This window comes from Prosopis cineraria, unplaced genomic scaffold, assembly GCF_029017545.1.
Source record: "Prosopis cineraria cultivar Desert tree isolate PC_DT_omini unplaced genomic scaffold, ASM2901754v1 PC6, whole genome shotgun sequence".
Lineage (NCBI taxonomy): Eukaryota > Viridiplantae > Streptophyta > Magnoliopsida > Fabales > Fabaceae > Prosopis > Prosopis cineraria.
In genome coordinates this window covers 507,857-534,395 of record NW_026555337.1, presented here as the reverse complement: position 1 = coordinate 534,395, position 26,539 = coordinate 507,857, and the positions used below count along the sequence as shown (strand labels likewise).

At 38.8% G+C, this 26,539-nt stretch overlaps 5 protein-coding genes across 11 annotated transcripts; 1 reads left to right on the top strand and 4 right to left on the bottom strand.

The window, feature by feature from the left end:
* Window positions 1-378: 378 nt before the first annotated feature.
* Window positions 379-2,012, bottom strand: LOC129312939 (protein SHORT-ROOT-like). The gene has a single exon (XM_054955739.1). The coding sequence runs from the start codon at window positions 1,805-1,807 to the stop codon at window positions 533-535; it is 1,275 nt and encodes a 424-aa protein (XP_054811714.1). The 5' UTR covers window positions 1,808-2,012; the 3' UTR covers window positions 379-532.
* Window positions 2,013-5,031: 3,019 nt separating this feature from the next.
* On the bottom strand, window positions 5,032-7,928 carry LOC129314408 (uncharacterized). The gene is made up of 8 exons (XM_054957853.1): window positions 7,519-7,928; window positions 7,294-7,439; window positions 7,147-7,207; window positions 6,547-6,595; window positions 6,174-6,228; window positions 5,991-6,078; window positions 5,460-5,578; window positions 5,032-5,361 (listed from the first exon to the last, which is right to left on the bottom strand). The coding sequence occupies exons 1-8, from the start codon at window positions 7,679-7,681 to the stop codon at window positions 5,299-5,301; spliced, it is 744 nt and encodes a 247-aa protein (XP_054813828.1). The 5' UTR covers window positions 7,682-7,928; the 3' UTR covers window positions 5,032-5,298.
* A 150-nt stretch (window positions 7,929-8,078) lies between these two features.
* Window positions 8,079-11,267, bottom strand: LOC129314407 (uncharacterized). Of its 2 annotated transcripts, none has more exons than XM_054957851.1 (11): window positions 10,959-11,264; window positions 10,754-10,851; window positions 10,441-10,559; window positions 10,166-10,359; window positions 9,808-10,089; window positions 9,521-9,579; window positions 9,321-9,357; window positions 9,147-9,218; window positions 8,916-9,066; window positions 8,714-8,845; window positions 8,079-8,630 (listed from the first exon to the last, which is right to left on the bottom strand). In XM_054957851.1, the coding sequence occupies exons 1-11, from the start codon at window positions 10,982-10,984 to the stop codon at window positions 8,310-8,312; spliced, it is 1,491 nt and encodes a 496-aa protein (XP_054813826.1). In that variant the 5' UTR covers window positions 10,985-11,264; the 3' UTR covers window positions 8,079-8,309. The 2 variants fall into 2 exon arrangements, with proteins under 2 accessions (XP_054813826.1, XP_054813827.1); XM_054957852.1 differs by having other exon boundaries at window positions 8,344-8,577; window positions 10,959-11,267.
* A 4,079-nt stretch (window positions 11,268-15,346) lies between these two features.
* On the top strand, window positions 15,347-16,690 carry LOC129313109 (probable peroxidase 26). Its single transcript, XM_054956006.1, has 4 exons — window positions 15,347-15,580; window positions 15,658-15,837; window positions 15,914-16,073; window positions 16,141-16,690. Exons 1-4 carry the CDS (start codon window positions 15,362-15,364, stop codon window positions 16,566-16,568), a joined length of 987 nt encoding a protein of 328 aa, XP_054811981.1. The 5' UTR covers window positions 15,347-15,361; the 3' UTR covers window positions 16,569-16,690.
* On the bottom strand, window positions 16,613-25,357 carry LOC129313108 (uncharacterized). Of its 6 annotated transcripts, none has more exons than XM_054956000.1 (12): window positions 25,176-25,357; window positions 24,567-24,754; window positions 23,955-24,053; window positions 23,381-23,484; window positions 22,091-22,878; window positions 21,838-21,960; window positions 21,646-21,734; window positions 21,365-21,565; window positions 19,977-20,417; window positions 18,931-19,014; window positions 18,025-18,290; window positions 16,613-17,068 (listed from the first exon to the last, which is right to left on the bottom strand). In XM_054956000.1, exons 1-11 carry the CDS (start codon window positions 25,321-25,323, stop codon window positions 18,231-18,233), a joined length of 2,325 nt encoding a protein of 774 aa, XP_054811975.1. In that variant the 5' UTR covers window positions 25,324-25,357; the 3' UTR covers window positions 16,613-17,068; window positions 18,025-18,230. The 6 variants fall into 6 exon arrangements, with proteins under 6 accessions (XP_054811975.1, XP_054811976.1, XP_054811977.1 ...); XM_054956001.1 differs by having other exon boundaries at window positions 24,579-24,754; XM_054956002.1 differs by having other exon boundaries at window positions 24,849-25,316.
* Between the last annotated feature and the right edge of the window lie 1,182 nt (window positions 25,358-26,539).

Below are 26,539 nucleotides of genomic sequence, written 5' to 3'. Positions count from 1 at the left end.
AAAGGAAACGATGAGGGAGCCATGGAAATCATAAAAAGAATCGTGACAGGTTCAAGCACCTTCTAACAAGGGAGCAATATAATGCAATTAACGGACTTACGATAAAGGTGAAAAGAGACCTAACAACACAAACTCCCAAGCAAAAAGAGTCTCACGGAGAGAAGATGGGCGGCAGAAAGATTACAAAGTTTGCAAAATTCGGAAAAGAAAGGTTAAAAGAAAAGTCCAGATTGTTGGATCATCCATCCATCATTATGAGTTTACGACCTCTTTGCCTGCTTTTATATCTTTAGCTACTACACACACAGTAATTAATTGAGCAATATGGGGACATTCAATTCTTGATCGTAATCATGCATGTACGCCTGAATCTTTCCCCCCCCCCCACTCTTTTTTGGACATGAGGCTCGCTTAGCCGCCGCCCGCCGGGTATAATAGCCAGCAATTCTTGCATGTTTTATAAAACAAAAATCAGATATGTGGATCGATGTAGCTGTACGCAGAAATGAATACTAATATGATCGATAGGTAGCTAGGGTTTCCATGAGGAAGCCCAAATCACAGGCTCGTCCTTCCAGTTCAAGTAGATTCCAGAGGAGAAAACGTCATCCGGTGAAGGCACCGCCAACGACCATCCCGGTCTATACCTCCTGAGCAATGCCTTCACGTCGTCCAAAACGTCGTCGCTGAAGGCCAAGGGTCGAAACTCTTGCTTCAGCCTCTGGCTCCACTGCCTCCCTCTCTCGCTCCTCTCGGCCTCCTCCTCCTCATCGACCCCGCACGCCAAAACCCTAACGATGTTCCTCGAACACTCCCTCTCCAGCATCAGTCTCTCGTTACTGGTCGCCCCGAAGCTTTCCTCCAGCATCTCGAAGTAAAGCGAGAAGAACCTCAGGCACTCTTCGAAGGCCTCCACGAAGTCGTCCCTGTTGCTCAAAAAATCTGCCTCCTCCTCCACCACCGTCACCACCCGTGGATTCAGCGATCTGAACATGGCAATCACGCCTCCTCTCTCCTCCGCTCTCACTCTTCTCAACGCGCCTACACAGTTCACGGCGACGGCCTCGTCCTCATGCACCCCCAGCCCATCCCTGGTCAGCTCTCCCAGGTGATTCAAACCGCTCATCACCTTCAACTCAAACGGAACCCCCATTAGCCTCGCGAACTTCTCCATCCTCTGCCTCACTTCCTTCATCACCGAACCCGCCCCCGTGCTTCCGCTCCCCCCTGTCAGAACGACGGTGAGTTTCAGGTGCGGCGTCTCGTCGTTTCGGGTGGCGAGGGCTTCCAGCAGGGTGGGCCACTGCGTGCACAGAGTGTTGCTTATGTCGATTATGTGGAGCTTGGTCTCTCCCTCCAGAGCTTCCAGAATTGCGCCGTTGGAAGCCACGTGGCCGAAGGTCGTCCAGGGGCTGACCTCCTGAAACTTGAGGATCAGCTTTCTGGCGGAATCGAAGGAGTGGGACTTGTCGGCGATGGAGGCGAGAGTCTTGTAGCATCGCTGACCGGACTCGGTGGCTTTGCAGAAAAGGGCTTGGAGGAAGTAGGAGGCAAGTTTCTGATCGCAGTCGCCGTAAGGGGAGGCGAGCTCGTTGAGCATCCAGAGGAGATGGTGGATTCTTGGGGAGTCACCGTCAGAGATGGCTCTGGCACAGTCTCTGAGGAGCTTAGGGGCCCATCTGGAGTCGTGGGAAGGTTCACCGGAGTCGGAGGAACGGCTGGTGGAAGTGTGGTTGTTGCTGTGCATGTCATCACTATTAATATTAAGGTCCTGATGATGATGATCCTCGCGGCCAAAAAAATTCATGTCATATATATGTGTTGTACTGTATGGATGGGATCGAGCATGTCTTCATGTCATCGATCAGGAATACGATCCCCCCCCCCAACCCCCCCGGGGGAGATATAAGAAACTAATGAAATGATGTCCAAATACAAAATTAACCACAGAGTATCGTTTGGCAGCCATGTTATATTGTATTGATTGAATTTTGTAGGGGTACGGTCCTTTTCAAATTAACACCGCTGTTGCTCTTTAATTTGTTGGCCATGTCGCTTGCATCTGTTATTATATTATTTCAGGAGGATATAAATATGTACGTGATTGATTAATTAATTAGTTAAATACAGTGTTTATGTGTTCCTTGCAGCTAGCCTGCGAAAAATTCTGACACCCAGAAGCGCGCGCGCGCGCGCATATAATACCCCAATAATAGACGGGACGTGGCCTCTCTTAAATGAAAGGTCCGTAGGGTGGAAATTGAAAAAGAAATATGAATGCCTAAAAGCATTTGCAATGACGACGTACTTTTTGAATTCTGGCGCTGTGATCGGTCACGACTGCATGATCATTGATTTCTCTACCTCTCTTCTGTATATCTATAGATGGATATAGTCACGCGTAACTACTGCGCATTTATCAGGTTTAGTCTGGTTTTAATTTCTTACTTAAGCCATCATTATTTCTTAGATTAAAAATTATCTTAATAATTGTGTTCTAGATAGAATAAATATCAATTTTTTTTAAAAAATAATCTATAATCTATAATAGGGATTCCGGTAAATGATGGTTTAATATCTGATTAATCCCGTATTCTCTTGCTGCTGATTAATTAACCCATTGTTTCGCGGCGCATTGGATCGATCACAGCTGCTTAACGAAAACCACAATTCTAGTGTAGGATTTTCGTTACACCTTTTAGCCCGCTTATACGGGTGAACTCTTTATACTTACTAGTTCGTATTGGCACACGGGCGCACGAGTGAGATAAAGGATCATCCAACATAAGATCATCCATTAGCTAGTCAACGTTGGGTTCAAACTTCAAATTGGTATAAAACATAATGGTCGTTACAGCTAGAAGTTTTTATTTTGGATTACAATTTTATATTATATTTTCATTATTTTTCTTTCGACAGGAATGAATAATTCATTCTAAATGTTGATGCATGTATAAAATTTAATTTCAACAGAGAAAATCTGTTTTTCCTTTACAATAGATGACATGAATGTAATTTAAAGAGAGAAATGCTAATTAAAGTAAACTATAAAACTTAGTTGACAGTGTTGTTAATTTATAAATTATAATTAGGCTGGTTATATAGTTAGGAATAAGTTACTAATAATTGAGAATGAAAGCGATCCTTGTGATTGTAATGTGCGATACTAAAATGGGAAGAGGAAGGAGATCAAAGGGATAGAACAAAAATTCCCACACGTAAAATATATGTAGAATCGTTAGGCAGCGGATGGCAACTACAATCATTCTAAGAGCAAGATAACAAACAACATATTTCTTCGGCAAGTGCAGACAAAGAGAAGATGATAAAGCCCATAATAATGCAATCGATAAACACTATAATTGTATTTACAGTAACACGACGTTTTCGTTTTTTTAATCAAAACTCGCCTGCTAAAATCTCTCGAATACAATGCATACTCCGTGCTCGCTTCCTAATTAATATATATATATATATATATATATATTCTTGTATTATGATACCTGGGCGTCCCCGTCTGCTATGTGTGTTGAGAAAGAAACAGAACAAGGCAGGGGGTATCGAAGAGGGAAGGATTCGTGGAAGGTGAAAGAACGAGAAGACAATGGAAGAGAGAAGAGGGTGGTGCCAACATGGAATCCAATGATTGGACAAAGGCTTATCAGTTTCTTCATTATTTAAATCAAAAGGCCCTTTTCATATGTGTGGTGGCCCATCCTTTTGCAAGCTTGTGTCGATCGATCCCCTAGGCCTCATCCTTTTTCCCACTGCTCATTCATCAACATCAAACGTTAAATCCCACTAACCCCCACACATACGTAATATTGATCATATAATTCCGTCACTCACTCATCTCACCTGTGTGTGTGTGTGTCTCGATTTTGAAATAATACACACTATTTATTAGCTCAATTCTTACATTACGTCGGAACTGTGTTGGCCATTCTTGCATATGATCGCACAAACTAATTAAGTGCTTTAATAGACCATCAAAATATCAAGGATTTTTTGATCGAAGAAAACTGAAAATGGCAGTGAGACGATTAGACGGAAGACCGAATGGGGAAGTGAAAGTCTAATAACTTGAGATGGAAGCATTGAAAGGGAGAGAGGGATGCAGGATTAATTTCAAAGGATTGCAAAAAGCGAAGCTCCACTTTGGGCACACTCTGACTTAACATGCCGCCACCTTGCCTTCCATAAATCCAATCATAATATGCCTCTTTCCCTTTCTTTTTCTTTTTTTTTTTAACTTCATTTCTCATCTCCCCCCCCTTCTCCCTCGTTACGCTTCAGCAGCAAACATTTTTTTTTAATATAAGGCCACGATAAAAAATCATGTAAAAGAATTAAAATCAGGTTATGTTAAAAGTTAAAATATTTTTACAATTTATGGAAGCATCATCAAATAAAGTAATATTAAAATATTCGCTTGAAGTTTTGTGAGTTAGAAGATATTTACTTCTTTATAGACATATTTCAGAGTAACATTTCAGTTTTCATGATGAAATTTTTGATGCTTTTGATGATTGTTGAGAGTAGATGACACTGGGCTAAACTACCATTCTCATTAAGCAGCAAACATTTCTTGATCTGAGGAAATACTCAGCCACACTTCCTGCGTCACCTTCATTCAAGATTAAGAGCACATACATACATACATTGACTTTCGTCTCCTGATCATTCACACCCCTCTGTGCAATACATAAGAGGCACGACAACCTCATTCACGTCAGGAAGACGTTGAATGAATACCTGGGCTGATTTCGGAGAGTCCAAGGTAACCTTTGCGATGGTGATATGTAGAGGCAATCAATACCCCATTGACACGGACGCGTGCGAATGGCGGATTCTTGAATTGAATACCAAAAGCAACGGGTCAAGTGCTTCTACTTCTTCACAGCGTGTTCAGGGACTTCACCCTCTCTTTCTTCTAACTCCAATTTCTGATTCCTTATTAAAGTACGGTCTTTCCGTTGTTTTCTTGACCGTTCTCCCCCCCCCCCCTTTCTTGAACGAAAGATATGAAAATTAAAGGGTCCAGGGCCCAAGAAAAAGCCGTTGGTACATATCTTATCAGTTATCACGTTGTGTTTCAGAAAAGATGGCTTTGCAACAGGTAACAAAAAAGTGGTGTCAAATTAACTTTTTCCCTTTAGAAAAGGAAGGAACCGGGGAACTAAAATCATATTCAATAGTTTTAGTTCAATAGAAGTACACTGATATCTGCAATTTATTGTGTCGATTTGATCCCGAAATGTTTCGATTATTTTTTCCGCTAATAAAGAGCTGAGTCTATCATGTAAGGGCTGCATGGGTGTTGCTACTCAAGATGCTTTCAATGCCGCTGTAGCTTAATTTCTGTCTCATTAGCGAACACGCACGCACACATGTTAGTGTTGGCTTCATTGCCACAGCATAAGCAGAAAACTGATAACAATTATAGTAAGAAGGCTTACAGATATTATTGAAGCCAATATATTGTGCGGCTGGGAAGCTGGTTTTGTCACACAAATTGCTGCCACGCCATTGGATCTCTCCTTCTCTTCTGTGTAAAACTTCCTGTAAACACTTACACCTGAAAACCCAGTCAACTGCTGCATGCACGCGGTTCCATATGTAATAATCTCTAACACTGCAACGGATGCTACCTCCCCAAATACTAGATAGGACATTATCCTTTACTTCGTGATTAAACAAATACCTTAACTGATGATTAAAAAAATCAAATTGTATTATCTAATGAATGGTCTTAACTGGTTTCTTGAAATATCCCATTTTAGCCACTTAAAGTTCAAATTCTTTGCGACAAATCGACAATAGTACCGAGATATATGGACTCTTGGCTCTGTGGGCACATAGCCACAGATTATTGCCAGTTGTAACCATTCCATTGAGGGAATTCAGGCGTGACTTTGGTAACATGATATGATTAAATGCCAGTTATAGGTAAACACACTCCAATCACAAGGGCAAGTTAAGCTTGCTACCTTCTTCAGCTGTTCTGACTCCAGGAAGGACCTTTTGGAGACCCTCTGCTAGTAGCATCTCAGAAAATGAGTTATAAGAATGAACATCCTGTTATTCTTTCAAAATGTTAACAATGAAAAAGAAAATTACCAGAAATCGTGCGTAAATTTCTGTAAATTTCAAATGTCAGATTTCTATTCTACCTCAACCTCAAGCACCAAACATTTGTTGAAAAGAATTAAAGATCCTGCCGCAATCCTGTGGTTCAGAGGAAAGAAGCCATGCAAGAAATAAGAACAGTTCCATGTTATTGAGGGCCTGGGGGGCTAAACAAGAACCAAAGGTCAATAAGAAAAATGTGAATGCATTCTTGAAACCGTAATGACTCTTAGAAGATGATCTCAGTAATTAGTGAGATGTCTCCGTACAAATTTCGCCTTTTCTGCTCTCAATATAACCTTTTGACCTGCTATAATTAGTTTTGATGATGTTTTACCAATATTGAGATCAGTTATCAGTCCAGAAACCAACACCAACATCAAAAGAAGAATAAATCAGCACATAAAAAAATGTTACCTTTTGTAATTTCCAGCAGCACACCTTCCTTCAATTGTTTTCAACCCACCTACGAACATGAATGAAAAAAGAGGCTATGTTAAGCACAGAATCGAATTGGATGAGATCAGATGAAAGATATCATATATATATATATATATATATCCTTTCAATAAAGAAGAGTAGCAAATTTAACAAGTATAATGTTTCAACAAATTCTTGGATGCTTTCAGACTATTGCCATAATAATAGGTAATAAAAAGAAATAATAAAGATGAAAAAAGTTCTCATCATCAACTTCAAATTCTGTGTGTTGTCAACGAGTTTTGATGATGAGTATTGATTATCACTCAGTATAACATTTTAGGTTTATTTTGTCTTAATACGTTCTTTCTTTCTGATGATCAATTTTCAGTGCTTATATGCAAGGAAGCTGATCAGTTTTCCTACAAAGACAATTTATTAGGGGTGAAATGACTGAAAATTCATGACATGCAACTAGTGCAGTCCAACCTATACGGTGGATTCGGTGTAAAGATAGAGCGTTGAGGGCATACACATTCGAAGCTGCGAGGACGGATGAATTGCACAATCAGGAGCTAAACACTGTAATAACAATACCTTTTAATTGTGTAAAAAAAGGCTCCTGAACATGAAGTTCAAAGTTGATAGCATTGAAAACCTGGAATAATGCCTTAGTTTAATCAACATTGCAAGACTTAGTCACTCAAACAAACTAGCTCGGCAGTTTAAAATTGATAAGCATACATCTAGAAGTTCAGAACCCTTGTCCGCAAGCATTTCCCTCCATGCTGTCCTATTCGTCCCACACAACTTCGTACAAGTTATTAACTCGTGCAGAAGTAAGGCAAGGCGCTTGTACAAGGGAGACTGAGGAACTCCTTCTCCTTGATCTGCAAGAAAAAGAGTCACATAAAACTCACAGTAAGCATTTCCATTCACGTTACTACGTGGGCACTTGCGAGACGGAACCTCGAGAATCCTCTCTGAGGAGATTGCAGCAGTAGTCCCTGGAAAGCCCGAGATCCAATTCCAAAGTTTCGTCGATGTGAGATTGGAGAACGAACTTCAAGAGCTGATCGATACAATCTCTGAGGTCAACCGGCCCAGTCCCTGGAGACTTTGGCTGCTCCATCTTTCTAATCCCCGCGTCTTCCTCGACGCTTCATCGGCGAATGGTCATGTAGAATTGATGGTTCGGTCACAGATTCCACGCTTCCAATAGAAAACTGACACGGCATCAATAATGCCACAGAAGAAGGAAATTCTTCTTGTTCGTTGTCTTGAAGGTTAGTTAATTCGAGAAGTTTGAAGGGAGATAACTTTACAAATCTTACTAAAGTAATGTCCTTCTTAATTGTTTTGTTTGACGGGAAAAAAGAATTTTGCAATTATGCAAAGATGTGAGATAATATAAGATTACAGGCTAACCTTGTGAGTTTGGCTAGGTAAACAATTGACCCTGTTTGTCAGTAGCAATAACATGATGGGGCAATAAATAGCAATTGCAAATAGAAAACAGAACGTGCCTGTTGGTGAAAATTTAATATTACTGTGTGATAATTTTCTTGTATCTGTACAGGTTAGGGTTGGTTCCCTAGCTTTATCATCAGAACTCAACCGGAAATAAAGTGGTGAAGGAGGCAAATTTGGTAGTGTATTTATCACCAAATAGCCAAAAACTAAAGTCATAAGCTTTGTGTACAAGCTAGGGAGATTTGCCTCCCAATGGAATTGCCTACAAAGTGAGATCTGGGTTGGAGTTATGGCGAATGTGTTGAGCTGGTCCCAGTGGCAGCTGTTTTAGAAGGGGGTTTAGGGCTCATGGCGCATGACAGAACCAGAAACAGCATGAGGACTGCAAGAAACACCAGTCCTCCCCATGTGATCTTGGCAAAGTTCTGAAGAGGCTTGCAGTGCTGGACAAGAATCTCAGAGAATGCTTGTTTCAGAGGTTGGCACTCTACCAAGTTTTCCATGCTGGGATACACATTTAGCAGGTCCTGAATTGAGCTCGTGTAAGCCTCCACCCTGTCATACACACTTGTGAGTTCTGCTTTGCTAAACATAAAAATCCTCAGTACCTTCAATTCAGCGAGGGGAACAATGTCAGCAAAGAGTACGAGTCCATGTAACAGGGACGGAATGCCATGTGGGTATATCTTACCTTGGGGATATCAGCTATTGGCACAGTATTGGCAGGGCAGTTCTCTGGCTGGTATGAATACTGGGGCGGTGCCGAGAAAGGGTTGCACACGTGAACGGTGCTTCCCCTCTGGAGTGATATGTTTGCATTCACCTGAACAGTGACACATTAGGATGCATGATGACATTGATTCAGAAAACCCAAGGTCTTGGAAGAGCGATACCTGATTGACAAAGTTGTAGATGCCGGCACTAACATCATAGAGGACTGTTTTGGCTGACAGCAATCGGCCACAAGGCAGGATGGAGCTCAGGCTGCTGTTGTAGGGATTCTCTTCGAACTTGGCAAAAGCTGTGCAAGCATCCTTTGAAAATCTGCAACATGCATTCAACTTTCACTCACTCTAACCATATCATCACGAAAACCCTCACGCATAAAGGAGATTTAGCTTTACTTGTCTAAGAAGAAATATACTCCAAACAGTAGCCAGCACATCACTGTCATCAACCAGCACAACACGATCAGGCTGCGCAAAGCAGGGTTTTTGAGTGTGTTACCGTTAACAACTTTATCTCCACACAATTTGACAGTCATCGTTAATGAAATCGCTCGGCTCACTCTCGCTTACAAATAAAGTGCACGTCGTGATCTCAGTACTCCACAAACTGCATCAAAATGTCATGATATTATTCCAAAATCGTATGTGAACGGAAAGGACTGAATGTATATACATATATAGAGCAAGGACGGAAATTTAAAATGATGATCCAATGGTACTAGGAGTATTTGCCAGTCTGCCTTCGTATAATGAGCTAATGGATAGTATACCTGAGAGAGAAGCTGCAGCTACCGAGTTGAAGCTTATAGTCACGGTGGTTATAATAAACCTACAATTCAAAGAATTGCCGGCTCGTCATATGATTCATATGGAAATTCTGTGTGCACTTGCTATCCAGTTTTCTGAAGCATTTACAGAGTATATATACGTGTGTGTATAATAGAAAAACTCAATCATGCAGTCGAGTGGTAGGAAATGCTAAACAGCCATGCATCATGAGCGAAGAACAAAAGCGAGAGTTTGGGATGAAGGGGCGAAGGGGAAGCAGATGTATTACGCTATTTTCAGACCCCTGTGAATACGGTGTCTATTCTTGCTAGCTTGCATTTCGACAAGAGCAGATTCAGCATCGAGTTTGTGAGTCGTAGAGGTAAGAACATGAAAAGCCTGGTCACCCACACTGGATCCCTCCAATTTACTTTGAACGTCTTTCAGAGCTCCCGTTGTGTTGTAAAGAGTTTGTGAGGCCTCATTCGCCGTCCTTATTATGATATTAACAGAAGCTCTTGCTTCAGAATAGAACTTGGAACTCCCAGCAAGAACAATCCCAGTCGCAGCCCTGCAAGTAAGTTTTACATGTTTCTCTGATCTGACCTCTTCACGAGGAAGGAACGGCATTACATAACACAACTTACGCGGCTAATATTGTGAGCAATATAGCGAGGAGAATGAACCAAAAATCATCACAAGCGCATCTGCTCTTCGTCTTCCTTCTTGCATCAGCTTTGCAGCAGAGTTTGGTTGTCCCCACAAAACTTGCATAAAGCAGTCCACACACAAGGCAGAGCAACCCAATCGCATATCCACACGCTCCTGTAAATATCACTGACTATTTTAAAACATAAGGAGAAGTGCTCGTCAATGATGTAATTTACGTGTGGAAATTGGACGTGGAGGTACAGAGACTTACACTCCAATAATGCTTGTTAGTGACGTTGAATCCTCCTCTGTATCTCTTGAAATTATTCAAAGGATCCGCTCTTACGGTATCATCTGGCCCTGATTCAATGGCTGTGGACGCGGTGCTACCTGATGAGCCAGGAAAATTGGGAAGCTTATTATGGTGGATGCTCACAGTTGTTCTGATTCCTTCTAGTTTATTTTGATTATTTCAACACCAAATATATAATTGCTCATGAACAATCCTCCTAGTTTTTATTTCAGTAGATTATCAAGTTGAACTTCTACAAGATTGGAGAGACAATAGAGGAACAAAAGTTCACCTGGTGCAGGTGAGGTTACAAGTGCAGTGATTTCTGGGAAAATAATAAGTATGATCACGAAAGCAGATGCGAGTGGGTTGGTCATGGCCATCTTGAATCTGGCAAAGAAACCAACACATATATTACTGATAATTTCTGATCAACAAATATTACTGATAGTTGTCTGGCCAAAGATCATGAATAGAAGTTGAAGAGAATAACGTACGGAACATGCTTGCAAGGAAACAACATCGTGGATGAGCAACAAATAATTTTCAAGAACTAACGGTCGTGTTCCTGGCAAGACCCAAAATCTGGTTAGACGCAGAATACCATACGTATAGTGATCGCAACTTCCATATGAGTTGCCGTCATCTCTGTTCTCTGTACTGATTTTAAAGCAACTGAACCATCACATTCTCCATATTTACAAGAGTATACATATTAAAGAAGACAGAAATAAGACTTTTCATCAGTTCTATCATCTCTTTGAACAAGTCAAGAAGCCAAATTCCACCCCAACTGAAACACTTTACAGCACCTAATTCTCAAAACTTCAGGAAAGGCCAAACGAATAAGTATAATGTTTCAGTCAAGCAGTGGTTTGAATTGACTTGAATCCACAACTAGTCAAAGGAGTTGAATTCAAAGTTTGTGTTGGTATGAAATGCATTGGGTTTGGCCGGAACCACAATATTGTGGCACTAGTCAAACCATGACAAAGACGTGGGTGTGTAAAGTCAAGGTAAACAGCCATTCCTAGGCGTATTGGATGGGGAGAGGAAGAGCGTCAGGACCAGTGAAGATCATGATTTTCCATTTATTTTCATTCAAATTTGTTATAACAAAGAAAAGGAAAGTGGATGGTAATGGTTGGTGGGTGTCAAAAAGAGACTGTTCTTTGGATTGATTTTGCTGAAGGTTCTTCCTGTGTTGGATATCCGAGTTGATTATGGCTTCGGTGTGTGGTTCTGCTTTAGAAAAAGGAAATTAAGGAGAAGAAAAAATACAAGGCAAAATTTGAGTCACAGATTATATACAATTGCCGACTTTAACTGCTTCCTGAATTTTGAGATTGTGATACATTGTAACTTTACTTTCATTGCTTGTTAAAGAAAATTTTATTTTATAAAATGATTTTCAATTTAATTTCTTACTTATAAATTATTTTTTGTATGCATGTTTTGCAATTTCCCAAAATTTATTTAAGATTTTAAATTAATTAATGAGGTGATTAATTAATTGAATAGAGTAAATTATGAGTTAGTAGTCGGGTTATGATGAGTATTTAAGCCTGTTGGCCCTCTAAAAGATTAAAAATAAGATTTAAGAAGAATGTTGGATCAAATTAGACTTGAAAATTGAGCTTAAGTGAAATTGCTCGTTTTGAGTTATTTTTCGCTACTACTCGTTGTTACAAAATTAATTCTCTTTTCAAGTATTTTTGGAATACCAATTCATACTTGACCTTTATTATCATCATTGTTATTATTAAACTCTAGGTTGTGATTAATCCCTTCAGTTAAAGTTATCTATTAGGTGGGTTAAGTGGGAAGTAACGACAGTGGTATTTACATGTTTTATGTCGCGGTTCTTCTTATGTCCAGTGACCCGGTCCTATCCAATCACTTTAAGACGGGATAGGTTGGGTCACGTTGAAAAAAATAAAAAAGACGGGCCAGACATTGGGCTAGTATTGTGTTTGGCCCAATCCAACAAGTATATTACATTTTTTTAACGATTCCAAATTTCCAATTTCTCAATTTTATCTAAAATTTCAAATTATTTTCTAACTTAATATTATTGGACACCGCAGTATAATGATTGGGTATGGATAATTTTAAGGAATATTAATTTCTATAGCAAGTTAATCATTACTGAAGATTGAAGGCACCTGTGGTATATGAAGCTGTTTATTTGGAAACAAATACGTAATTTCCTTTTTAAGTACGTAATATTTTGCCAACGAGGTTTGCTTGCAGAATCGTTAAAATGTTGGATCATAGTTTCTTTTTCTGCCCAGTTTGGCTTGGGTCTCATGCAGGGAACTCCAAATTTGGCGGTTTGTCATTTGAATGTTGCTGAGATATATGGACTTTCTGGTTCTTGGGTTGGGACGTCTCATTCCAAGCATCGGAATACCAAATGTTTCTATTCCTGCATCTCCATTCTCAAGGGTAGAGATGGAGGACAGTAAGTGCCATGATCCCTCCTAATTTTTTAATTTTTTTGATAAAATGTAGGGGTTATATATTTTTAAACTCATAAGTTGGTGCATTATAAAAATTTTAAGATGCTAGATAGAATTTTTATTTTAAAAATATATGATGTCTTTTATATATGTAAAGTCTAACTATTTCAATAGTTTGAAAATATATTTGTCATAAGATCTACTTATTTTTAATAAGATAATACTACACTTGCTTTTAAAGTATTTATATTATTTAATTTTACTTTTATTTTATATTTGATAAAAAAATTATAAGAATTATTACCAACAAACTTTGTCAAATATTCTAACAAAAATTCCAAGATATATTGAATGTTATATGGTTGATATATATCATAAAATCACTTATCCAAAAATTAAGAAGTTTTTGTTAATATATGTTCTTCTAGAAACCAAATTACTTTTTTTTGATGATAATCAAGCTATTAAATTTATTATATAAATAGTTTTTGTTATGATATAATTAGATCTTATCGACATAAAAAAATTGTGATAGTTGAGCACAATTACCGTGTTGATATATTTATTTATTACAATTATCGATTGAAAGAATTAAATAATAAATTCAATAAGCAACTAATAGAGCTTCTTAAATTGAATATAACTTTAGATTTCAATAATAAATTTAAATTATTTAATGTTAATGGGGAAGGTAAAATTTTCACTAATTTAATGATAGTTTATATTAAGAAGGAAATTGCTAAAAAAATTATCATAAATATGATAATTAATTATTTTTATGTCATGAAAAATCAATAAGCAAAATTTAAAGAATGAAGGTATGCATTTATTTTTATTATATATTTATAAAATTAAATATAAATACAAACGTTGAAATATTTATATTATACTGATAATATATATATATATATATATAATTTTACTTTAATTATCATATATGTCTTGTCATTTTGACCTCTCTAATAAAATTTTCTGGCTAGCCCCTGTCCATTTTGTGCAGCTTCGTTAACAAATCAGTAAAAGTAATTCAATTAGCGTTAGTCGTTAACAAACACAACAACGAATAATTCCAGTAACATGGGCTCGAGTTAATTAGTTCAATGTTATAACTTAAGAATAGGCCTGTACATATACAATTTAATGGGAGGCTTAAATTCGGAAAAGAAATTTGAGTCCAAAGGATGAGAGAAAACTCTCTTCTCAAGATCTTTGATGTATAGTATCATTCATATAATCATATTTGTATTAAAATTAGCTTTGTGGAGGTAAAATTCTGGAAAGTAGACTTTTTGAAGAAGCCAATGGGCAATTTTTTTTTTTTGATAAAATTTTTTTGGAAGGGGGCCAAGCTCGCCCACAAGTCAAGGTAAGGTGAAATCTCCATTCCTCCTAGATGATATCAATGTTAGGTAGGCCAAGCGGTCAATTACCTTCAAGCGTTTACCTAGGTACCTTAGAGCCAAGATGCTTCCCCCAACAATTCGACTAACCTAAGAATCAAACTCTCTCCATGATGTGAGAGGACTCGACCTTGAGCCAGCTGAACCTAAGGACGAGGGGTAGCCAATAGGCAAATTAACTTAAGGACTTGGACCTAAAACAAGGACTCAATCCTGAAACTTAACACCAACCCACATGGTTAATTGAAAGACAATGCGGATCCCCCCCCCCCCAAAACATAGTCCAATGATAGCGGACGCCTTGCTTCTTCTAATAGGCTTGGTTGCCAGTATTCCATCCATATATACTTCACCTTCAATTAAGCACTTCATCCTCAACATGACATCGCGGGACTTCAGCTCATCTAAATTATCTTTTCACCACTAGCACCTATTCCTAAAATTAGCTATATCTTTGAGATAGATTTTCTTGGCCCCTTTCCCTACCAACAAATTAGCTACAGCTTGCCTGGCATGTAATGGAGAGGGGAGAGCGTCCAACTGTAACCATTATTCTAAACGCTGACGGCTTGTCTCCCGTTTCTTTCCATTCAAGCATGAGACTCTCGGGAGAATGTCAATCTATGATGTGGCTGTCCCAAATAAAGATTTCCTCGATATCATGGGAAGGTCATTAATTAATGACCAGTGACGGTGTGGCCAAGCAGATCCGAAGCAGGAGACTGTGAAGATCGTGCCAGTAGCAGTAATTAAAATACACGGAGATGGATTGGAGGCACACTTTTTCGAATTGCATGAATTTATTGGATCTCACAAGAGAAAGAGGTCGTGGGAGTCAGAGCAGTGAAGATGGGGAGGCACATGGGAGGGACGTCGTGCATGGGGAAGCAGACACGTGAACAGCTGCATGGGTGCCGCAATGCGAGGAGTCGCAGTTGAGAGTCGTGAGATATGAGGTGGCAGTGCTTTGGCTGTGGATTATATATGCAGCGCACCAGAGGGTGAGGGTGAGGGTGAGGCATTGGAAGGTGATCCAGGATGGGGAAAAGCACTGGGCCACTTGTAATGCTCTTGATGGTCGTTGCAGTGGTGGAGGCGGAAACGCCACCGAAGCTGGAGTGGCACTACTACAAGGTCCATAATACATGCCGATACGCGGAAGAGTACGTGAGGCATCAAGTCAAGATTTTCTGGGACCACGACAGAGCCGTTACCCCCAAGCTCCTCCGCCTGCTCTACGCTGACTGCTTCGTCACTGTATGTCATCCATCTCCTTCGCTTTTGATGACTGCATGTCGCTTACTAACCGAATGTCCTTCGTGATGGGACTCTAGGGTTGTGACGCATCCGTTCTGCTGGACGGACCAGATTCCGAGAAGGAGGCCCCACAAAACAGGGGGCTTGCAGGCTTTGTGATCATTGACAAGATCAAAACCGTTTTAGAAGATCGATGCCCTGGGGTAGTCTCCTGTGCTGACATACTCCACCTCGCCACCAGGGATGCTCTTAAACTGGTATCACCTTCTCAATCTTCTATTCCGACTGCTCCCCCCGAGCTTCCTGGTAACTTGTTGACGTGAACTTGAACAGGCAGGTGCGCCGGCTTATCCTGTTTTCACTGGACGAAGGGATACCTTCAAATCCGATGCTGCGTCCGTAGACCTGCCTCCCCCCTCCATCTCCCACCAGGATGCTTTACAATACTTCAAATCCAAGGGCTTAACTGAACTCGATATGACCACTCTCTTAGGTAACGCTTCCCAATCTTGAACCCCCTCGCTACTATTTTCTCATTCATTGTGCTTAAATCAACGCAGGAGCGCACTCTATGGGAAGAACCCACTGCAGCTTCATCGTGGATCGACTGTACAACTACAACGGCACCGGAAAGCCGGACCCTGCCATGAACGTCACTTTTGTGGACACACTCAGAAAGCTGTGCCCATCCCGAAAGAAGGGACAGCACGACCCTCTGGTGTTCTTGAACCCACAATCTGGCTCTCACTTTACCTTCACAGAATCTTACTACCAAAGAATCCTATCCCACGAAGCTGTCCTTGGGGTTGATCAGCAGCTGCTGTATGGTGATGACTCTTCACAAATCACTGAGGAATTTGCTGCTGGATTTGAAGATTTCCGGAGATCTTTTGCTCTCTCCATGTATCGAATGGGAAATATCAATGTTTTGACAGGAAACAAGGGAGAGATCCGCCGAAACTGTCGATATGCAAATAAGGGCTCCTAGAATTAAAAATTATGATTAACAAGATGTAAACAAGCCCAGCCATCTAAAATCGAATTGTTTGTGTTTTTACTAGGAAAAGAATAATACATGAATAACATGAATAAGTCTTTTGTCCTCTGAAAGTTGCACTAGTACAGGAAATTACCAACTCGGAGCTTTTCCTTGCAGCACGTATAAACCATTTTAAATCTCTCTTCTGCCGAACAACTACAGCCGCAAGCCTCGAAGCTTAAGTACATATTTCCTCAAACTATAGCATCCACCACCCAAAAAAAAAAAAAAAAAATCTCACTGCGTATCGATGTTTTTCCTAAGCTGAATCTTCAAAGCAATAATTAAGATTTGGTGCATGATTTTCTCCTGAAACATAGGCACGCCAAAACGTTGATGGGGGGGGGGGTCAGTGTTTTGCATAACCTCTGCCAAGTATCCAAGACCGCGAATTGAATAGATGTGGGTGAAACCAGAGCAATTGAAATCTCCTCTTGTCAATGTTTCCACTGGATTCAAAAGAAAACGAGAAAGAATACACCATAAGCAATGGCATAAACAAGAAAATCGAAAAGGGAAACGAAAACCTCATCATGATCTTTTTAACTAGAAAACGGATGCATTACTTACAAGACCGATATCCTCACGCAATAAATAAGAAAATCTTAAGGAGAAAATTGTAATGAAAAAAATAACACTGCACTGAATCCTCATTAAGTTGATCACAAACAAGATATGATATTAATTAGAATTATTTAAGCATATTAAGGAATAATTTAAGAACCAAATTGAAAAAAAAAAAATCTAAAACGTCATGAACACTCCTGCTGAAGCTAGTGCATCCTCATATGGATAGATAATGTATAGTGTTGAGCAATCACTGAAAATTGTACCCAAAAGCTATGGCCTATCGCAAAGAAGCAAGGGCAAGAAGCCATGGTACATCAATAAAAAAAGTGGGGGCAAATGATGAATCCGTTACAAGACATGAAGTGGGTGAATAAGCATCCCAGAATGTCACAACAAAACGTTGGCACCCATTGTCAATAACACAAGTAACTCGTGTTCATTCCAACAGACCCACCCACACCAGGGTGTTGAAGTCCCGCATATTACTCGACTCCCAGGGTGGAATTTTGAGCACAACCAACTACTCCTATATCTTTACAAATCTATCTGTGGTCATTGAGTGGTAAAAATTTATGATTTTATCAAATATATTTGTTCCATCAATACAATGCGGTCCATCACAAAGAACAGACTCAGCAATTGCTCCCGTTATTGTCTCAGCCTAAATTTCACATTCCATGTAATGCGCACTAAATCATAGAGCAGATAATCACCCTCTTACATATAGTTATAAAGCTGAGATACCAAATTACTGATATATAATTCATATTTCTCATGCATCAGTTAATTATGATTCTGCTTCCAAACAAATGTAGAGGAGATAAAGTGCAATTACCTTGTGAAAGTGGCATAGTCAAGATCATGGAGGCCCAACTGCTTGAACCTCCAAAAGAAAAAGGGCTTCTGCCACAAAATTTCCAGTCTCGAGGTTGAATAACAACGTTATAACAGCGTACTCCAAATTGGCAACACCGCCAACAAGAAATACCCAGAGGATTTCAGTGCTTGTTATACAACAATATCCTTGGAAATGGTAATAAGCTAGTCCCCTTTCTTTGCTACACAGCCCTTCTGTTCGACACGGCTCTTTCTCCTGATTACCTGTCAGAGAGATGGAACTTCAGTTTCAGCACCAAAATCCAAAAGCTGTTAATACAAGAGAGTTCCCATGAGAAAGGAACCCTGTATCTGTATTTGTCATGGACTCATGGTCCATTAGTCTTCATGGAATCTTAGCAATAGAGGCAGTATGGTCAAATATTGTCAAAAACTTTTTTTTTTTTTTTTTGATTGCTCACAAATATCCTCTTATTGGAGGCATCTTGTCCAAGTTGCAGTTAGGCACTAAATATGGACACCTCTTTGGACAGGAAAAATATTGTTAGAAACTTGAATAGAACTGTTCTGTTACTAATTTATCAAGAAAATTGGAAAGAAGCAAGTGATTCGAATGTGTAATAACTTTAGCGCACGTATGATAGATCTATATTAAATATATTTGAATGTTTAAACTTCTTTATCAACAGTCTAGATGAATGTTAAAGAAAACAAGCATCACAATTCAGCGGAGCTAGATAATCTGGACCGATATCATGTGATTACTTCTCACATATCATGAAAAACATATCACATCACAAGGATACCATCCTTGGGGGGGGGGCAGGAAACAAATGTTTCTAAAGCCATTAGTGCCCTCTCTAATAACTGGCTGATAATGGAATGTCACTAATTTAGCATCTACCTTGTATAAATATTTCTTTCGAAGTTTGATTGCCATCTGTATAGCACTTTTGACATTGATCTTCAGCATCTTATCATTGAACATCTGCAGTATGTAAACTAGCAATGTGATAGAAAATGCCCAATAATCCTTCAGCTGTTCATCTATATTTTTCTAATAAAGTATTAAACAAATTCGTGGCAAGTGAGGGTTTAGACAAGTGGAAAAGCCGTGCTACAGATTAAGCTGATGAAATCTCCGCATAACGCATAACATGAAAGATTAAGACTCCAAGTGAGATCAAAGACCAACAAAGAAAAGCTGTGATAGAGGTTCAGTGTATGGTGTCAGAAGAATTAAGTGAGGAACTATTATCATGGGCAAATGTGAGAAGGAGGTATGCTTTTCTCTGGAGAGGACCCATAAGATGGCTTTTTCAGGTGCATGGTATTTTACTAATAATGGAGTAGAAGATGAAAACCTGCAAGCAGATGCTATCAGCTTGGAAGCGAAATCATGGGCCTGAGATTATACTAGGCCCATAAGAGCTTTGGTTGACAAGAGAAGGAATAAGGGAAACAGGAAGAAAATAGCTAGTAACTAACAATGAGGTGGCAAAGGAGGCATGGGAGGTAACTAACCAGGGAATCACATGGACAGAAATGGTGAGCTTTTGGGGGGGGGGGATATTGGGTGCACAATAGCTGTAGGGGAAGCTAGGAAAGCCTTGACCGGGGTGGAGAATCTCTATGCTATTGGAGGACCTTTGTTATCTTTATCTCTTTTCTTTATTTTTATCTTCTTTTCACCAAAAATCAGGAGAGTCTGCCATTTTTTTTGCCTCCCTTTCTCTGTTTACAGAGGAGGAAAATACAAGAATTTTCCAGCAAATCCATCATTACACTATCTGCTTCATACTTCCAGATCAGACCATAATCTAGGTGAGGTACCCAATCACCAGAAACTATAAATATTGCAAAAATAATTTCATAGTAAAATTATTATAATTATCACATCAATAATTAAGTGTTGAATTTAAAATCTAAAATGCAATAGAATGCACCTGCCTTTATCATATCATCAAAGGAGTGAGTTTCTCGAATAATCTTCTGCCTATTTATAACAAGAATTGCCGCAACACAAAATATGGGCAGCTCGTCATTTTCTTTCCTTGATAAGGCGGATATAATGCTCATTTCAATTTGAGCATTTCTTGACCAGAAACTCCTTGTCAAGCCACAAAAGGTATGGGATGACAGCAATTTCAGTTTGACATCACAGACAGAATGGTCAGTGTTTCCATAATTTGACTGCAGGCGAGCCTTTGTACTGCTATCATTTTCGCTACTATTTGATTGTGAACTACTCCTCACAGCATCATTGGTATTAGCAAGTTCTCTTTTCATTTCATGTCCCGAGTTCTCAGGAAGTTTTATCTCCAAAGCTTCCGGACATTTCTCTTCTAAATCATGTACCAAGGATTCATCAAAATCAGCTGCCCACATCATCTGCATTAAATACACAGTGACCGTGCATTGACAAAACAAACTAACATGGATCATAGGAGTCAATTAGCAAATGGGAGTATAACACCAGATATATCCATTTCTGAATAACAATCAACATTCTTATAAGATTTTATACCAGTAAACTCAAAAGCCAAGAGTATAAATCTTCCTAAAAGAGTATTGCCTAATTGATCACACTGAAAAGTCATAGATTTGCTTTTCAAGACAATAAACTTAAAACTTGATAAGAGCTGGGTGGGTGAACTTCCCTTTTACTTGACTTATTGTACTAGAAGTAATCAACCATTCTCCCTCAAAAGCAAGAAGTGATTTTCTTTTTCTTTTTTCTTTTTAATACAAAGCAAATAGTGATGTTTGCATATGCACAGAAAAAAATAAGCCTAAATTAGGAGTGAAGTTCACCAGTCTAAGATTAAATGTAAAAATTTAGAATTTAATTGACGTTTTGTTGGGCCTCCCAACAAATGGGGCTGTGCTTATACAGGGAAGCCCAAAGGAAAGACCCAGAACCAGAGTGAGCGAGGGAAAAATGGGAAAAGCACAGTAAATAACAATACCTGACACTGTCAGGGTAGTAGAGGGTGTAAAAGAGGGGGCAGGTTAGGATAGAGGGAGGTAGGGCAGTAGTATCATCTTCGTGGAGAGGGCCTGGTCTCTCAAAAACCAGGTGGTGTGATGTGAGAGATCTTTCATTTTCTTTGCTCTTGTTTGATGTTTGAGGTAGCAGATAGTGAGTGAGAAGCTAGTTAGTGGTTGTATTCTCTGCATTTTCCCTTTGCAATAGAGGATACTCGGTGAATTTCTCTTCACTTATCTGCTATTAATCTCCCTTTTGACTGTTATTGGTGCTGGTCCTATCATGTTTTCAAAGAAAACAAAAAAAGATACTTAAGCGGGAGGAAATATTGGAAGCATGGAGCACAAACCTCCCACATTGAAAGAGCCTCATTAAAAGACAACTCTCGCCGAAAGAGAACTAGCAGCATAGGAAATGCAAAATGCAGGCTCTCAGCACCAATTCTTGACAGATGAGTAAATATTTCTCTATCTGTCAGTTCAAGAACATGCCACAATGCCTGCAACTGCCTCATCACCCCAGTTGGCCCTTCCATTTGAAAATTTTCTCGCTACAAGTTTCAAAGAAAATAAGTCACTCACTAAAAAGAAAACTGCATTTTTACTAAATAATAGCCAAATTTGCAGATACCATTCTCCTTATGAGCATCTCAAAGCACCAAAATGCATCAGCATTGTCCTCAAAGAGAACAACAAAAGGAGACAGCAAATCACTCATACCTAAAATGAAATTTGGCATCTAGGGTCAGTATTAAGAGATTTTGAAACAATTTAAAAAAAAAAAATCTGAAAAAAGCCAACAAACTCCCAGGAAAAACATAACCTTGACAATAGCCAGTAGCAGGATCAACCCATGCATAGACAGCAAGAATATCAGACATTCTAGCTAAATTTCTTGTGTCCTCGTAGAATTCAAGATGACTATCTGTCCTCACAACATCAACAACTGAAATAAAACAATGTTTTCAACTATAAAGATTCACTGCAGAAAATATATATAGTCATGTGATATAAAGAACAAAACATTCTCGCTTTCATGCTACAGGGGAAGAGAAGATGCTCGTTAATTAAGATACCTATCCTATGCAAGGTCCAAAGCCATTGTGAAACTCTATCTTCATTGGCAGGCCTTCCTTGAGAAGTAGAAGTTCTTATCATTGCTGGTTGAGGAACATCCACAATTCTTAGTTGATTTACCATTTGTGCTTCATTAACTGGATTATTAACCATTACTTCTGGTTCATGCTCATCAGGAGAAGCAATTCCAATTTCAGAGTCAACTGGATGAAAGGCTGGAAACAGTTGTTGATCATTTGACTCAATAACTAGGTCTAAATTGTTACTAATTTCGAAGCTATGCATTCTGTCATCTTCAAATTTTGAATTATGTTGTATAGAAAAATTAATATCATGTCCCATGCATGATAGGTTGTCTTCCTCACTCTTCTCGAACAAATTAGTGACCGGTAAAGGAGGAAAATCAAAATAGTTGTTAGTCATGAAAAATGACTCATGTGCTTCTTCACCTAATCTCACAGAATTGCAGTTCTGTGGACTAGACGAATCATGTGCTGCACCATCTATGCTAGCTCTCAAACTGACAAGATCAACCCAATCACTGGAGGTTTCCTGTTGCCTTGCATTTTTTGCATCTGTATATTTATCATCCCCATCACAACATATTCCACCTTCAAAATTATTACCATTGAAAGTTGACCTTTCTACTTGAGCTCTCATTTTCCAATCATCTCTGGATGATGTCCTCATATCCATGAGTTTGGATCCAACAATATAGGCCAGTGAGCCAGTTCCAACACTTGCATGCATCATTTGGCATTGCGTAACCAGGTCCCTATAACGCTCCCTGCATCACATGAACGTCTATATTTACATGTATAATGATATACTCCAGAACCTGGGTAAGATACTACACCAGCAGAAACATATCGTGTCTGTTGCCATTAAATGCAAAATTTTCAAAAATCATACTTTTAATTATGGACATGAATAATCACGAAAACCAGAAAAATGTAGCAGCTGTACTCGTGCAATTTTTACCCTCTATCACCATCAGATATTCAAAAAAGAAATCATCCCATGGGTACCATAGGTGTTATTTTAAATTGCAATCCATACATGGATTGATATACAGCCACAAGCATAACATTGGACTGTAATTATACATTTGTATGAGAGCAATATTTGATTCAGCAAGTCATAGTGGTAGCTCCTGAAACATAAAAACGGCACAAGTTTTTACATATTCAGAAATTTGTAACTTTTTTGGCTAAAGAACATGTGTTGAATGCACTGGGAGGTAAACAGACACGATTAAGATCCTGCAAAGAGAGAGGGACTGCACAAACCTCCTAGCTTCTCTCAATCTTCTTCGATACTCAGAAGTACTGCCCAGAGCATAGCAACCTAGTAAAAACTCCCAAACCTCAGGCCTTATTGATGGATCTATGCCCTGACACAGGGAAAAACAACTGAACTTAATCAGAAAGGTGTTAATATTTTCTGCATTTGATAAAATTTCATAAGGATGTCTTTAGAATGGCAAATATCCACATGTTTGGTGACTCAAGTGCAGATATATAATTTTATGCATAATGAACGATTAATTATTAGAATAATCTAAAATTGATATGCAGAAAAAGACTCTGCTTATCCAGAAGACAATGTGTGAACATGAAAGCAGATGTTCCTAGTTGAATGATCCAAAAAATGAAAGATTCAGCTTGTGTAATTGATAGATGAAAAGATGGATGCAAACGTCAGAAACAATATGAGAACATTCATGACACTAAAGATTTAGCAAGCTAATTTTGAGCATATAACATGCTCAAAGTTTACAGATACCTCTTATTAGGCATGGCTAAAATACCCATACCTTAATTTAATCACAAGAGAAGAAGAAAAGCTGTGTAAACAACATACCCCTAAAACTATCAACTTGAGCGCCTTGTGGAAACCAAAAACCTTTCCTTCACTATCAAATGTAGCCTGCCACTTATCTGGCTTAAGCATTCCGTTTACCTACTCCGCACAGATTAAACAAGTGATTTTAAATATCAGATAAAAATGCAGAATTAATGACCAACGCTTGCATACAAAGCAAAGAGGAATCTGCAATTTGCAATAGCATTAGTTAATGAAACGGGGTGCAAGAAAGAAGCTAAGCAATCCTCAATATTCCTCTCCATAGACCATGGTAATGTCAATTGGCACTACAATTCCAGCACTTGATTAATTGATGAATCCACTTTTACATGATAACATCAGTCAACGGAAGATTATTTAAGAACATTCTCCGTCTCATCTTACACAACAATTTCCTACAAGACCCAAAAGAACCTGGCTTCAAATCCTGGAGAGTCCTTGAGTTGATTCAGCATGGATAACCAATTTTGCGTAAAATAACAAAATGCAGTCAAATAATAGATCTTGAGAATTGATTCTATCATGACACGAATATTCACAGGTTAAAATTGCAGCGAATGTGAAAAATAGCATATAAACCCAGTAACGTCCATGGTTTGATAATCTTACAATTATAACAACCTTTGCGGGCGACTGAGAGAGGCAAGGGTCCCCAATGTCGCGCAAGATGGAACTCACTTTTTGCAAATTCACTGTCCCAGCTTTTCCACAACCCCATTGTTTGTTCTCCCCGCTACAATACATCACAATCCACAGAACCCCCACCCTCTCTCTCACCCTCTCACCAAGCTCTATCACTTCACCACAACGTGCCAAGTCAGAAATGCAATCAATTATACGATAAAAACGCAGAAGCACCTGAATTCAGTGTTAATTGCCAAAAGAAAATACTTGATTTTATAAACGGATAGAGGTAGAATCCGATAGCTTTTCTGCAGAGTGAACAGGGATATTTCTTTCTTTATAGCGAACGAGCAAGGGGAGCGCGGTTCACGATTAGTCGAATTTTATCCAGAAACGCACAGAACCCAGAATGTGAATATGCACGGAATTTCCGAAGTTAACAAAACTATGGCAAAAATGCATGAGATTGGAGACAGGAGTTCCTGATTCATAATCTAAATGGAAACATCGGAAATGAAACGACAATTGAACGATCGTCAATGAGCATTGACATAACTGCAGGCATTCAAATATACGTGAACATATTAACATTACAGTTGAGTCGAGTAAATATCAAAGCGCGCGAGAGAGCAGAAGGAAATGGAGGGTTGCAATGCCTCAGTAGAGCAATGGAGGACATAAGATCTTTGAAAACGGGAGACAGAGTGGTTGTGGAGGAGCTCCTCCTCGCCTCCGTCGCCATTTGTACACAGAACAGAAGACCGTTTCTTTTCTTTTATTTAGTTTATTTTTTAAATAATAAAACCCATGAGAAGCGATGCTAGATGCGATAGCCTTGAGAGAGGTTAATTGGAAACTTGATAATTTGACTGGTTTATATGCTAATTCAGTCCTTTTCATAATTAAAATAACTGAAATCTTTATCAATACCCAAGGCTTGTTTAGGATCTCTGTGAAACAGTTTTCATAATCAAGCCTCGTATTGCATTCTTGTCTTAAAAATTATCAACACTATTAATTGAACATTTCTGTTGATAGTGTCCAGAGGGACGTCGTTCATGTTACTATGTTTATGCAAACTGCTCATGAATTAGATGACTTGTTTCATCTGTAAGTTTTTGCCGTGACGTTACATTCCAAAAAGAATTGCAATTGTGAGAATTAAGCCAGGTAATGATACAAAAAATTGCTAGAATAATTAAATTTTCAAAACTATCATGCAAGTATGCAGATGTGAAAATGTTTGTTAAAAAGAAAATGGCATCTCATCTTTATTCTAAGCACACTTAGTCTTTTCTTTTCTTAAATTGTTTTCATGTGCTAAACATTCTCTTAGAGTCTAAGTTAAAACTATGATTATTACAAGAAAAAAATTATTCATTTGGCTCTTATAATCATATCAAATTTGATGTTAATAAAAGTAATTAATCAATAACAAGCTTGGCAATTCACGTAAACTAAGATAGAGCATTCACGACGACCACCCCAACCAATTCGTGGAAAAATCCTAAAACTTCGTACCATTTGTGATATCTCACACAAGAAGTGGCCTTACAGGTCTCAGTGAGTAAGTGTCATGAATATTACCAGTTAAGCCATCATTTAAATCTAGCTTTAGTTCCCCCCCCCCCCTCCTTAACTATAATTATGCATGATTGCATGGACAAGTTAGCCTGGCTCTTCAATTTTAAGATGAGACGAGTGTGTTTGCACTGATATTACTCAAGTACCTTCACTCTTAGCTACGTTATACTGTTTTACATAGATCATCTGAAATTAATTCAAACAGTCAACTTTTATTATAGGACTAAATTATAAATCTGCTCTAAACATTTTTAAAGAGACACAATTGATAACAGTGTTAATTAACAAAAATAACGAACAGTGTTGATTTCTTTATATGGGTCCCACATATTAATGTCACACATGCTTGATAACCTTTGTGTGCATGAGATTGA